Genomic DNA, 15,274 nt, shown 5'->3' on the forward strand with positions numbered 1-15,274 from the left:
CTGAGGTCTCCTACACATAGCTTTCACAACTCATTCTCTGGACCATAACACTTCTCCCTCCTGTAACAAGGTATTCAACGAAAGGCTCTATTTAAGACTATCTACAACCACTTTCATTAGGTCACATAGAGATGATTATGTGCCAATAATTGTCCTGGGAACTTTACGTAAATATAATCATGACTTATTTTCCCCACTGATGGATGAGGCATTTAGGCATAGAGAGGTTAAGGAACTTTCCCAGAGTAGGCTGAAACCCAGACAGCCTATATCCAGAGTCTATCATCTTAATCACTATTACCTCTTTTTTAAAAAAATACATATTCTATTGACTTTTTACAGAGAGGAAGGGAGAGGGATAGAGAGTCAGAAACACCGAATGGCTGCCTCCTGCACACCCCCCACTAGGAATGTGCCCGCAACCAAGGTACATGCCCTTGACCGGAATCAAACCCGGGACCCCCCAGTCCGCAGGCCGACACTCCACCCACTGAGCCAAACCGGTCAGGGCACTATTACCTCTTTTTAATAGGTATTTGAACAAGTTGAAATGGGACTCAAACAACACTAACCTTTGGTATCCTTGGTGGATTGTTTTTCCTATGAATACAAAGTTAAGGTATGACTATTTAACTAGCCATGTGATTATTTTAGAAGAAACTTGTATCATGTAACTTTTAAGCAGTTCTTAGTTAAAAGTGATGATAAAGAGAGCAAAAAAAGAAAGGACTAATAAGGAAAGGAAAAATTCCATTTTCTAATAAAATTGAGATTAAAATCTTCACCTGTGAAGTGGAATTTCACCGATTCTGGGAGACCTGCAAGAACAGAAGAGAGAAAATCAGTGTACTAAACATTTCGAGGTCAGAAATAGATGGGGAAGGAATAAAATATGTGGCAGAGGTTAGAAAAGTAAAGGATTTTTTTTATCTAAATTATTATATTTTAAGGAAAGGCTACCAGGCCATTAGATAATGTTATGTTGAATTTAAAATTAGTGTCACCACTAATTTTAAGTAACCAAAAGAACCACAAAGTGGTATAATTTTATATCACAGTAGTCAGAGTGATTTATAATACATTCATTCAGATCCCATTTTATCAGTACATAAAACCTTACAAATCCGTGAGTATGGGTGAAGTCATATATCACTGACAAGGCTGTCTGGTGGGTCAATTCCATTGTAGAATTGAGTGATGCCTGGGACAATGAGTTACACACTGTAACAGTGTGAGAGATTTATCTCATGGCATTTACTCCATAGATTATACAGGACAGGATTCTGCTCTCTCTAAAAAGGCTTTAGGAACTCAGGCGAGTATAATGGATATGGAAATAACTTCAACCATGGCTGACATGTTTTCTTTTTCTTTAATCCCAGGATATCCTGAGTTTCTTGTAAAGTAGGTCTTATAAAGTAGGGGTTAGGGAACCATGAACATTTTCATGGGCTATTGGTTACCCAGTTACTAAATACTAGGGACACTCCTTAGAGAAGTGGCCTATCCTTATCCTTAGAGATTTTTAATCTAATTGAGTAGTTAATCATGTCCTAGACAATTATAGTTATATAAATAATGACAATTATTACTTAAATGTTGCCCATAATTTAAAACAGAACTCTAAAATTATTTTATCCATGTTCAACTCATCATAAGAAATTAAAGGCTTTTCCATATTATCAAAGTTACCATATAAAAATAATACTGTATATTAGTTGTATTATGTAATACAAATACATTAACAATCATAAAGAAATAGCTTCAAGATTTTTAGAATCATTTCGAGGCACAAAAATATTTAGGATAGGGACTCAACCTCCTGCTTTCCCAGGAGCACTCTGATTACTGGGTCAAGGGGAGACATAAGGGGGGCGGGGGGCAGTAAGGATTAAGGCTATCTTGGCGTAGTGGCAGGGCACATACTGGCTTGATTTAAAAATTCAGTTATTCTTTTACTTAGCTTTCTATTCCTTTAAAAAGGTACCTCCTGACAAATCCGTGTTTTAATCCCAAAAGGTTACCTGCACTCTCCATAGGAATATGGGATCTTCCCTGAAGCACTGCAGGATCCTTCTCACTGTATTCCTTTCACCCACATGTCCATCCACCCTGGCTTCCTCCTCAAATCCATTCATATCACTGCAGTTGAAGAGTTCTTTATGAAAAGACATCCCCCTAGATCCTAAACCTTCCACCGGGTTCTTGTTGTTGGGATAAAGACCTAAATCTCTATAAGTGTACAGAGCCTCTAAGGTCTGGCCTCCATCTCCCCCCAGACCCATCCCACTCTGCTCAACCATCCACATTCCAGATACACTGGACTTTTGTTCAATCCCAAGAATACCACATTTGCTCCCTCGCCAGGGACTCTGCACAAGGGGTGTGTGTTCTTTCTTCAGGAATGTTCTATAACAAAACCACCCCAATATGCACACTTATCCTAGTTAGCTTTTCCCTATTTATCCCAAGTCCATACCACACTGGGTAGCCTCCACTGAGCCTCCAGTCTAGGTCAGTGTTGTTACATCTAATTGTACCACTTATCAGAGCTCTTATCTCAGCTTGCAATTAAACATTCATTACTGAGATTATTTACCAATTCTGTCTCTGTACAGCACTTAGAACCCCAAAGTCGCCAAGAACAGGATTCATGCCTCTTTTTGCTTATCACTAGATAGTCAAGGCCTCACTCAGTGATTGCCACATGGTAGGCATAAAGTAAATATTTATTGAAGGTATTCCTGCATGCATGAATAAATTAAGAAAAGGGATGAACTGAGCCCAAGGTACATATTAACCTGCAAGTCTCGAGCTATTTTGAAAAGCTATAAAGCAGCATCACCAAACTACCTAGGAGGATGACAGGAAGAGTTAGGGTGAGCCTGCTATGAAGAGCCGCAGAGGATAGTTGAGGTGCCTGAAAATAGAGAAGAAAGCATTTACCAGCGAAGGAGAAGGCCATGATTTCCTGGAGGTGGGGGGCTGCCGTGGGAGGGCGGTACATGATTTTGCCCTGGTTAATATCTTCCTGTGTGAAATACCGGATGGGAGAGTGGGGCCGGTCCCTATGTTCGATGATACCTGGGGAGAAGGAGACTGGACATGAGCATCAGCAGTAGTTCTGGATGACTAACCGAATCACCAGAGACATCAGCTGCCTTTCCCACTGGTGAGAGCCTTTTATCCTTCAGGAACGACTGCTCTCAGGTTGTTCCTGGTATACTATTCTCCTGTTATTCCAGAAAATGCAAATCTGAAGCCCAAATAGACTCTGGACAAGGAATCATTGACTATAAACAATAGAAAGACACAAACTGCCCCTACTGTAGCTGAGCCCAGGTAGTTCTGCAGAAGTCATAGACACTGTACTGTAATTATGAGATTCTCTCAATTGAGTTTAAGTTCAAAGGTCAAGGTGACTGGGGAATGGCACAGACTGGTCTCCTGGTGAGCTGCAGAGAGATTTTTATCCATCTGCCCTCTTTCTTTCAGGAACTCCTTAGTCTCTGTGATGATCCCTGGCAATAGTAACATGGGTCTTGACTATTCTAAGACCTGGATTTACAATGATCACGTTGCTTGTGATAAATGCTTTAGGAGCTGTCTATTTGCCTGTCATTTCTAAATTTTTCAGGAACAGAACTGATGCTGTGATCATCTTTCATGTCCTATTACCTCTTCCAAAGGAGGACATGAGTGAGGGTTAGTGTTGGACTAATTCAACTTCTGAAGGGCTGAGAGACAGTCCATCAGGACGCGAGTCTGAAAGTACTTCATCTCTCCCTGGCCACACAGGGAGAACGCGTCTAGCTATGACTCAGCAGAGTAAAAATGGTAGATGGAGACTTTTAATTTATTTGGATTTTATCAAAAGGGTAATGGAATTTTTAGATTTTGACTTCTCCCTGGGAATTTGATCATCTGAAAGGCTTACATTTAGGGCAGGGACTGGTCTTGGCAGAGCAGCCTGAGAGACAGAAGCAGAATTATCTTAATAGAAGCTGATCTCCTCGCCACCACCTCTCTTTGGGCATAGGCCTGTTAGTTAAAGCCAGCGTTCAGAGATCTTCAGGCCGAGGACTGATGGTCGGGGCCCACCTCTTCTCTGACTGTAGTTCCGAATTCCCATGATCCCCTATGGGAGGAGGAGAGACTTATCCAATTGGGAAAGGGACTGAGTATGGGTGGCTCAGTCCCCTCTGAACTCTCTGGCAGAGCTCCTTGTCCTTAGCACATTCTCTGGCCTGCTCACCTATAACCACACCAGGGCAGGCTCTGTCCACACAGACAGTGCCTGTGTCTGTCCAATTCTGCCTGTGCACAGGCCAGGGAGCTCAATCCAGTGAATGAAGTTATATGCACACTATGTTCTCCAGTACAACTCTGTTGATACCGAAGTTGACACATTCATCTCCATAGGTCTGACCACGATGTCTCTCTCTTTCTCAATTGGTTCTAAACTCACAGGATGGGAACAAGGAGTAGCAATAATTGTTACTTCTGAAAATTCAATAAGTATAAGTGGACAAAACTCCAGAGCTTTTAAGACTCATCAAGAGCCAGAAGACATCATTTAAGAGATCATTCACTGCACATCTTACCTTGACTTGGATGCAGAGGTAAAGTGACATTGTATATAATCTTTCCACTTGGCTTCTCAGAGTTGACAAAAGAGAGAGAATGAGGCTGAATCACAGTCAGGTCATCTTCCCGAGCCTAAACAAAGTTTAAGAAGGAAGAATGGTCAGGGGCAAAAACAAACCTTATTAAAACAAACTCACTCTGGGTTTTTAAATTAGTCACACATACCAAAATTTTCTCTGAGAGTTCAACAGAAGGGGCTGGTCTCTTGCACCACAGACTGGTCCCAGCCTTAGAAATCTCGCAGGATTATAGAGTCCTCTCCAGGTCCTCTTGCACCCTGACTCTTCTCCCCCCTGCCCTCTGCCCCAGGTTTATGCTGGTGCATGCTCTGGGAATCCTAATACGATCACCTTCCCGAGGGGGAGCTCACAGTGCTGCAGGTTTGAAAATGAGCCACCACAGCTGGATATTCTAGTATTCACAGCTGGATTGCTACATCTTTGCTCCTCCAACTTAACGAGCTAAGGTTCATCTGGTAAAAAGTTCCTTCTTACCTGCCCGCCCCCCTCCCCAGCCTTGCTGACAGGAACTTTGAGTCTTTCTGCTTTGGTTTGTGTGTTTTTTGAAACTGTGATGGATTCAAGGACTAAAGATGAACTCAAAAACCAACAGAGGCTCATCATTTGAATTCAGAGATTTAAGAATTATTTGTTTATTAAAGTAAATCATGAAATAGTCAATATTTCTTTGTCTCCATGCTACTACTCAAATGAACTAGATATTGATTTTCTCTTCTAGTTTTCAGAACCCAATGAAGACTCAAGCAAAATTAATCAGAAGGCCAATGTGTACGTAGCTTTTACTATTCATTCACCTGTGAACATCCATCACTGACTAACAGTGACAACACTCAAAAAAGGGGGCAGGGGGAGAGACTCAGAATCCGTTGACCAGGCATAACAGTGAGTTGGGGACAGCAGCAAAAACACAGTGGAGGGAAGAGAGGGGAAAGTAATGTGAGCATGGGCCCTTTGACTGGGTCATACAAGCTGTCAATAAATCAGAACGAAAATATCAGGCTCTTTGCAGGCTCTTCCTAACCCCTGAAGGGTTAGAGTTTGACAGCCTCTCCTGCTCTTTGAAGGTTTCCTTCTTTCAGAAGAAGTTTCCCTCTTTGGGAAAGTGGGCTCAGTAATTCTCATGGAGGAGGGCGTGGTGTTCTTCCTTGTAACCACAAAAAGATTGAAGGTTACAGTTGCTCTTTTAACTGTCCCCAAGGCATACTTGTCCTGGGGAGAGGCAGCAGTAGCAGGTTAGGACAATCCTCCTGTCGTAAGGAGTCATATTTCAGGCCCTTGCTCGGCTCTGGAATGTACAGAGCAAGGAAAATCAGGATTGCAAAATAGTACCTGGTGTCTCACCCTAAAATAAAACAAGTAAGGGCAACAAATTAAAAACATATGCCCTATATAAGGTGTTTACAGCTCATGAATGTGTGTACACAGCTATAAATGTGGACGTGTGTGTGCACAGATACATGGACAAAAAGGTGCAGGCTCAATATATTGTTCGGTCTGTTTGCCTCCTTCGTAATCTCAAAACCATCAGAATGACTGCAAATCCTGAGTATTATGAGATATTTTTAAAAATCTAGATGTTCCTAAAACAATAAAGTGATAAGAAGAGAGAATTGGCATGGACATAGGACTATGGAAAAGAGAAATATGTAGCAGCCAAGGCAATTGATATTTCATATCCATGAAATTTATGGATACTATTTCTCTACTAATAGAAATATACACTAGGTAGAAAAAGGACTTAATTCTCCAAAGAAAGCAATATTAAGGTTGAGATGTATCAAAGTATAATCAATTTTAATATTGTCTATTTGGAATGTTTAATACTCATCAATTAAACATAGTAAGAAGTGAGAAATTGAATTTCATAGAAATCATTACAGAAGACACTTTTTATTAAAATATCTGTCAACAAGAGAATCTTACAGAATAATGAGTTTATAATACTCATATTACTTCTGCATATATCCAGAATCCAACCACTTCTCCCCATGGCCATTGCCACCATCTTGCTGGATTTCCAGGATGACCTCCCAGCTGCTCTCCTGCCCCATCCCACAGCCCCCAGGTTATTTCAGCACAGCAGTCAGCATGATCCCTTTAACAAGGACAGTAGCCCTCTGCTCAACACCCTGATTGGCTCACCATTTTACTCAGAATAGAAGCGAAATCCCTATAATGGCAAGGCCAGACATGACCTGTCCCCTTCTCTCTCCCACACACTTAGCACATCTGTGAATTCATGTCAACTACACTTGCTTTCACTCACTCTGCTCCAGCCCTACTGGCTTCCTTGCTGTTCCTTGAACATCTGAGCAAGCTCTCAACTGGATGCCTGTAAACGCATGGTTCCCTGGGCCTGGAGTGCTCTTTTCTGAATATGTGTGTGGCCATTTCCCTCACTTCCTGCAAGTCTTTCTTTTTTTCTTTTTTTTTTAATATATTTTTTATTGATTCTTTACAGAGAGGAAGGAAGAGAGACAGAGAGCCAGAAACATCGATGAGAGAGAAACATCGATCAACTGCCTCCTGCACATCTCCCACTGGGGATGTGCCCGCAACCCAGGTACATGCCCTTGGCCGGAATCGAACCTGGGACCCCTCAGTCCGCAGGCCGACGCTCTATCCACTGAGCCAAACCGGTTTCAGCAAGTCTTTCTTTAAATGTCATTATCTTAATAAAGTCCACCCTGGCCACATTATTAATTAATTTATTTTTTAAAACATTTTTATTGATTTCAGAGAAGGAAGAGGGAGAGAGAGACAGAAACATCAATGATGAGAGAGAATCATTGATCGGCTGCCTCCTGCACGCCCCACACTGGGGGATCGAGCCTACAACTGGGACATATGCCCTGACAGGGAATTGAACCGTGACCTCCTGGTTCATAGGTTGACACTCAACCACTGAGCCATGCCAACCACCTTATTTAAAATTACAACATAGGTCTCCTCTGCTCCCACCACTGCATTTCTAACACCCTTGTCCCTGACCTACATTTTGTTTTACCGTAACACTTCTCACTAACATGCTATAAGTGAGTTGTTTATTTTATTACTTATACCTAAGAGAATGCAAACTCCATAAGAACAAGGATTGTGTTCATTTATGGGTGGGTGGATCCCAACCACCTAGCATATGGCACATATCATTACTTGATAAAAATGTGTTGAGTGAATGAAACATATCTGTGCCGCGCCAGCACAGCCAAGGGTTCGGTGAGCCTGAGTAGGGGTGGTGAAGGATTAAAGAAAAGACAGACAAAGAGAATACAGCTGGGGCTGGTGGATCTCCTGTGCCTGGATGAGGCCACAGAGAAGGATCCAGCCAGCAAGCTGAGGCTTGATTTTATAGCCAGAGAAAAACAAGGTAGTGGTAAACATAGTTACAATGTTCTTGTGAGTTTCTCTTGTTTTGGCAGCACTTGCTGCATCTCCCACAGCCCATTAGCTACCCAGGAAGGATCTAGGGAGCATCATAAGGTCAAGCTTAATTATGCTAAGAGGGTTCTGCTCTCTGAGCTGGGATTTGTTTGTGGCTCTGCCACAGGTCAATCCGAGGTTTAACTCTAGAGCCGCTCCCTACACATATCATCATAAAAAGATTAATCTAAGAAATAAAATAATAAAATACTTTGTATAATAACATATTCAGTAACTTTTTTAGAATACTTACCATTGCATTTCAATGTCACCTGAAGAATTGGATGGGGGATGGGAACACAAACATTTTAACACTTAAGCCTTAGCAAAGAGTGCATAACTTAAACTTCTAGGTCAGGATTTACAAACATTATCATTTCACCCTCTATTTAAAAAGATCAATTTCACATGTTGATTGCCATTCTATTAAAGACCAAAGCCCACAGTGGACCTCAGAAATCAGGCACTCATGAATAATGAGATGAGATAAATAAAATGGAGGTCCTACAATAAATTATCTTCTTCCATAGTTTATTAGTTAGGACAGCAAATTAATTCATTCATATATTCATGTAGCAAATTATTAAGAACCTACTACGTGCAAGGTACCAAGCAAAGAGCTGTGGGACATACAAGATAAATCAGATATAGACCCTTTCTTCAAGGAATTCTAGTTTTTTGTAGGGGAAAATCATAAATAAATCTAAGGTAGGAAATTCTGAGTGGTGTGAAAGGCTCAGATAAAGCACAGCAAGAATTCCAAGGGTAAACAAACATTTCCCGAGATTGCAGATAATAATCTTATTAGTTTTTGACAGGTCTCAAGTATAAACATGGACACAGAAGCTGGCTGCCACACAATAAATAGAGCAAGCCCAGACTTGAGTCTGCATCACAAAAGAGATCATCTAACTGGATCCCTGCTGGGCCTAATAGAGTGGTCTTAAGAGAACTCTGCTACAGCAATCACTCTGAAAACAAAGAAAACCAGGAAAGAAAAGCGTATTCAAGGCCTTTCCCACAAGTGGTGACTTTGGCCAACCCAACCCTGAGTATTGCAACCATTTGAAAAAGGAACTAATAAATAATGTGTCTTTCACATTAAGAGATAATAGAATTTATTTGCCCTTTAAGAAAGGAATGGGACACATGATATTCAAATTGTGTGTGTGTATGCCTATATGATTAATTTATTTGAATTTGGAGGGGATACAGTTTAGGGAGTTATTATGAGAAAATAGGTCTGAAAATATTCACTTAATCAGCAAATATTTTACTAAGCAATTACTTTGTATATGGCATTGTGTGAGATTCTGAGGAAGATACCAAGATTAATTAATCAGCCCTAACCGGTTTGGCTCAGTGGATAGAGCGTCGGCCTGTGGACTGAAGGGTCCCAGGTTCGATTCCAGTCAAGGGCATGTACCTTGGTTGCGGGCACATCCCCAGTAGGAGGTGTGCAGGAGGCAGCTGATCGATGTTTCTCTCTCATCGATGTTTCTAATTCTCTATCTCTCTCCCTTCCTCTCTGTAAAAAGTCAATAAAAATATATATTTTTTAAAAAGATTAATTAATCAAAAGTTTTGCCCTTAAGGATTTTCCAAGTCAAATAGTAGATGATTACTTGGAAAACTTTGAGTTGACGTGAATCTATTAACTCATTTGCATAATCTTATACTATCTAGGCTATGATATTTATTGTTATATATGCATGTTTTGCCCATATATACTATGTATCCTAAATGTATATGTATCATATGTACTTATATGCCGGGGGTCGGCCCCAGCGGGTCCAGGGGTCCCCAAAGGTGTGGACGGAGTCGGCGAAGAAGGAATGACATGGGGACAGCGTTCAGTTGATCAGCAGCCTAGCCAGGATCTCCAGCCAAGTTCTGGTCTTGATCTCCAGAGAGGCTCTGCTTAGGCTCTCCAGAGAGGTTCTGTCCAGGTACTCCAGTCAGGTTCAGTGTCCAGGTTCCAGTCAGGTTCTCCTGCCATTCTCTGTAGTCAGGTTCAGTCCAGGATCCCTTGCCATGTTCTCCCGCTAGGCTCTGTCTCTAGGCTCCAAGGCCAGTCCCTCTCCAGGATCCTCCGGCATGCTCTCTCCAGCAAAGTTCTTCTGTCTCTAGGCTCCGTGTAGATTCTGTCTTCTTGATTCTGTCCTAAGTTCTGTGTGTTTCTGTCTTGTTACAACTGTATTTATACCAGTTGATTCAATCCTATCAATCTCTATTACAAAGGTTAGGGCGTTTCTTATCTCCATTCCAGGGAGAAAAGATTATGTAGTTTAAGCATGATTGTTCGTAGTTAAAGGGATTAATTACCCGCCTGGCACTTAGTTGAGGGGTTTTATTCCCTCCCTAACTTCAGGGGAAAATCCCTACCTGGGGATTCAACCTTTCTCGGAGAGGTGGCTTTGGTTAAAACACAGCGCCAAGAAGGTGAGCAAACATATTAAGAACCGTATGCCATATATGCCAGGTCCCTTGAAACAGCAAGGATGGACCGGCTCCCGGCACTTATATAGCTCTGTATCTTATAATATTATACATATGTATATACATATCTTATATATGTGTGTTACATATAATTCTGATGAACACTGCAAATTAAACCATAAGATCCCATTTAGAGGATCTTAGATTTGATGAATAACATAATTACAGAAAGGCCACAGAACCAATTTCAATTTTGATAGGTATTTGATTATGTTACTTTTCACTCTATTCAATCTTTCTTAGTTATGTTCCAGTTATGTTCATAGTTAACCACTACAAACCATTAGTGATTCTTAATAGTTTATCTCTCAGCCAGAATATCTACTGATCTCCTAACCACCCTTAATAGACACACCCCAAATGGAACTCATCATGATTTCCACCCTTCCCCCTAAAGTCCTCATACATTTCTATCTCAATGAATGGCTTCTTTTTTTGAAAAAAAAAAGTTTATTATGTGAAAATATATAATTTAAAGATTCTTTAAAATACTTTTGTGGATGATAACTTGATTTCTTTTTTATTTCCTGCTGAGATTCCACAGTATGTCCCATGTTTCTATGTCTCTCGATCTATTTTGTTTAACAGTTTATTTTGTTCATTAGATTCCATATATGAGTGAGATCTTGTAATATTTGTCTTTCTGGGACTGGCTTATTTTGCTCAGCATAATATTCTCTAGGTCCCTCATTGCTGTCTCAAAGGGTAAGAGAGCCTTCTTTTTTACTGCTTCATAGTATTCCATGGTGAAAAGGTACCACAACTTTTTGTCCACTCATCTACTGATGGGCACTTGGGCTGTTTCTAGACGCTATAAATATAGAGGTACATACATTATTTCTGATTGGTGTTTGGGGTTTCTTAGGATATATTCCTAAAAGTGGGACCACTTGATCAAATGGCAATTTCATATGTAATTTTTTAGGAAACTCCACACTGTTTTCCATAATGGCTGCACCAGTCTGCATTCCCACCAGCAGTGTACTAGGGTTCCCTTTTCTCCACTTCCTTACCAGCACTTGTCATTTTGTTGATTTGTTGATTGTAGCCATTCTGAGAGGTATGAGGTGATTGCCTCTTAAAATACTCAGAAATTGGGGCTTTTCACCTTCCTGTCACATCTAATTGACCAGGATATCTGTAAATATCTCTTAATCTTTCTCTAATGTCCATCCCCCCTCCCCCCGCAACCTTAAAAACTTTTAAGTGTATAATACAGTACTGTTAACTATATTGTTATACAACTGATTTCTGGAAAGTTTTCCCACTTGCAAAACTGAAACTCTGTATGGATTGAACAAAACTCCCCTTTTTCCTCTCCCCACCTCCACCCCTACCCTCACAGGGACAACCACCATTCTCCTTTCTGTTTCTAAGAGTCCGATTATTTTAGATAGCCCACATAAGTAGAATCATCAGACTCTGTCTTTTTGTGACTGGATTATTTCACTTAGTACAATGTCCTTAAGGTTCAATCATATTGTAGCATATGACCGGATTTCCCTTTTAAAGGTTGAATAATACTCCATTGTTGTGTATACCACATTTTTCTATCCATCTATCTGCCAAAGGACACTTAGGCTGCTTCCACCTCTTAGCTAGTGTGACTAATGCATCAATGAGTATGGATGTACAAGTATCTCTTGAATATCTCACTAACTTTTAATCTTCATTGCCACTGCATGGTATCATGCCACTAACCTTCTTGTTCTAAATGACTGCAGTGGTGCATTTCTGTGCTCCCTATCTGGTCCCCATCTAGAGTATTCTCTACCCTGCAGCCAGAATGACTTTCCTAAATTGAAAATCTGATCAGGTTGCCTGTCAGCTACATAGTATTTGTCCTAAGAGCCTTTCAGGACACAGTGGAAATCCCTTCATTTTATCTTAAGGTCCTCTATGATGTGACTTTCATATATTGTTTCTTCTTCACCTAGGAATTTATGCTCCGGCCACATGAATTCTCATTGCTCAATGTCATGTTCTCCCACATCCCCATCTTTTTTCACCTGCTGTTCCTTTGTCTACAATGAATGTCCCCCTATTTCTAAAGTGGTTCTTCAAGCAGAGCAGCAGCAATAGAACCACCTGGGAACTCGTTAGAAACTCAAATTCTCAGCCCTACAGCAGATGGACTGAATTAGAAAACTTTAGGCTCCAGTCATATGTGATGTAACAAACGCTACAGGTGATCTTAGTGCAGGCTGAAGTTTGAGACCTTGCTTTAGAGACAATCTTTCACTTCAACCAGCTTTGTTCACCCCCCAGAGGAAGCCTTCCATGACCTTGCCACCCCCACCCCCACTGGGTCAGGTGTCTCTTATTTGCTTCCATATCATGTCCATGTCATGGCATGTATCATTAATTCGCTCTTCTCCCATTTTAGACTCTAAGTTCCTTAAGAATAGAGACTGTATTTTATGGTCATCAAACCACCAATGTCTTCTCTAGCACTTGGCATAAATTAGGGGCTCAAATATGAATGACTGAAGCCCAGTCTGTGTGGCTCAGTGGTTAAGTGTCAACTATGAACCAGGAGGTCATGGTTCAATTCCCAGTCAGGCACATGCCTAGGTTGCAGGCTTGATCCCCAGGAGGGGGCATGCAAGATTCAATGATTCTCTGTCATCACTGGTATTTCTATCTCTCCCTCTCCCTTCCTCTCTGAAATCAATAAACAAATATATTTTAAAAATTAAAAAAATAAAAGAAATACAAACTATGTATATTTTATGGCACTGAAGATTAGGCTAATTGCATTTTATGGTAAACTAACCTTTGTGATATCCTAAATTGGACAGATATAGTTTGAAAACTAGCAATATAAGACCCTAAAGATTAAGGAGCTTGAAAAGTCTAGCAGTCCATAGCAATGGAGTGGGAACGGCGCCATCTTAGTGGCTCCTGGCCCATTTTTTCCCCCTCTAAAGTCAAAATAACAGTCCATTAGCATTTGGCAAAAAACATGCATGCACATTTTTCTTCACATTTTAAAGGAAATTCTAATCCAAGTTCCTCCAGTCAGAATGATGAATTATAGACTTTATAGTGCTACTGAATTATGATTTCTTTAAATTATGGTTTACAGTGGAAATGCCGATATCAGCTATTCATTAAAAACCTCCTATTTCCCCTTTTATGTCTCTGTCGTGCCCCAGACCCATAATTTCTAAAACTACAGGTGATTTCTTTGTCATGGCTCAAGGCTGATACATTTTGGAGTGTAATTATGTGGGCACTAACTAAAATGCAGGTCCGTAATGATTCATTTGCAGTCTTAGGTGCTGTGGCTCTGACTTAAAGAGGGGTCCTGGCATCACCCCTGCCCCTAGATACAGGGTTTCAGTGGGGCAGCTAATTGTCTAAACTAATATAGCTGTCACCTCACTTCACACCTTTCCATGAGCCCGTGCTCTTCCCACACAGCAGGCAGGTCCCCTTGCGATGGAGCTCTTGGCCTCCCCATCCTCACCATTTCTCCTCTGCTGTCCTCATTTTTCCAGTCTTATTAAACTATTTACAATTTTCCCCAACAATCATATTCTCGCTGGCCTCTGGGTCTTTGCATGTGCTGTTTTTATGTTTTATGTCTTTTAGTGCCCTTTGCCGTCACCTGCCCCCCAAACTTTCACTTGGATAATTGCTACTTATCTCTCTGGATTCAGCATAGATATCTGCTACTTTGGGAAATGTTGATAACAGAAAGGAAACTTCTAATGGGGCTCTAAGAAATGGAATGTCAGTTTCTCCAGCTATATGGAGCTATAACTAGCTGAGTAATTATACCCCAAAGGTACTGATTAAACAGATATAGGCCTGAAATCCCTTCTAACTACTCAAGGAGGAGTCCTGTGACTATCTGGGATGCTGAAAAGAGGACACCAGCAATGGATAAGAGTTTGAGGTGAATTCCATCTTTGTTTCCTGCCACTCTGGGAATTGAAGTATCTTTTTCAAGTCAAGGAGAAATGTGTTTACAGGGTGGTATGGTCTGGGTTCTGGGCCAGGCATTCACCAGATACAAAAAAACAGGTCATTCTGTCAGATCCCGTCAACATGCCTCAGAAACCAAGAGTCCTCCCAACCAACTCACAGTCATATGGAGAGATGCTCCCAGAGAGAGCTGAGGTGCTTCAGGCGTCTCTGGTAAGATCGCGATGTTGAACATGCGGCTCTCCAGGTGGGTGTGGGCATCGGTGGCACTGGAAACCTGGAAAGAAACGTCCTACTGGTGAGCCTCAGTTGGACAGAGCATGTTGCATGTGTTTATCCCCCTGCCCCACCTTTAAGTATCTGTCTTTGAATTCCATCTGCTCCTGCATTACAAAGGTAGACATAATCCTTTTAGGCAATCCTGAAAATGCAGGAAAGTACAAATATGACATAAATAAATCATCTAGAATTACAATACCTACAAATAGTGGTTATTAACACATTGATGCATTTTAGTTTAATCTTTTTCCTATCCATATGTCAAACTCTATATTCATTTGTGTCCTATAAATTTTTACTGAACATAAAACATTAAATATTCTTCAAAACAGAATTTTTGATAGCTGCATAATGCTTCACTGTGAGCACACACAACACATGTTAGATATGGGATTTTTATTCCATTTTTAAAATTTGTACCCAAGCACAGACACATCAGGTTATAAATGACACATCATAGCCTAATCACTGAAAGG

At 40.9% G+C, this 15,274-nt stretch overlaps 1 protein-coding gene across 1 annotated transcript in view; it reads right to left on the minus strand.

Moving 5' to 3' along the window:
* Window positions 1–15,274, minus strand: part of FRAS1 (Fraser extracellular matrix complex subunit 1) — a 456,634-nt gene that overhangs the window by 117,323 nt on the left and 324,037 nt on the right. Inside the window, exons 32-35 of the mRNA XM_059667675.1 lie at window positions 14,680–14,796; window positions 4,605–4,719; window positions 2,947–3,084; window positions 786–818 (exon numbers count right to left, since the gene is read on the minus strand). Coding sequence (XP_059523658.1) covers window positions 786–818; window positions 2,947–3,084; window positions 4,605–4,719; window positions 14,680–14,796 — 403 coding nt within the window. The remainder of the gene's footprint in view (window positions 1–785; window positions 819–2,946; window positions 3,085–4,604; window positions 4,720–14,679; window positions 14,797–15,274) is intronic.

This window comes from Myotis daubentonii, chromosome 1 (genome assembly GCF_963259705.1).
Source record: "Myotis daubentonii chromosome 1, mMyoDau2.1, whole genome shotgun sequence".
NCBI classification, from domain to species: domain Eukaryota; kingdom Metazoa; phylum Chordata; class Mammalia; order Chiroptera; family Vespertilionidae; genus Myotis; species Myotis daubentonii.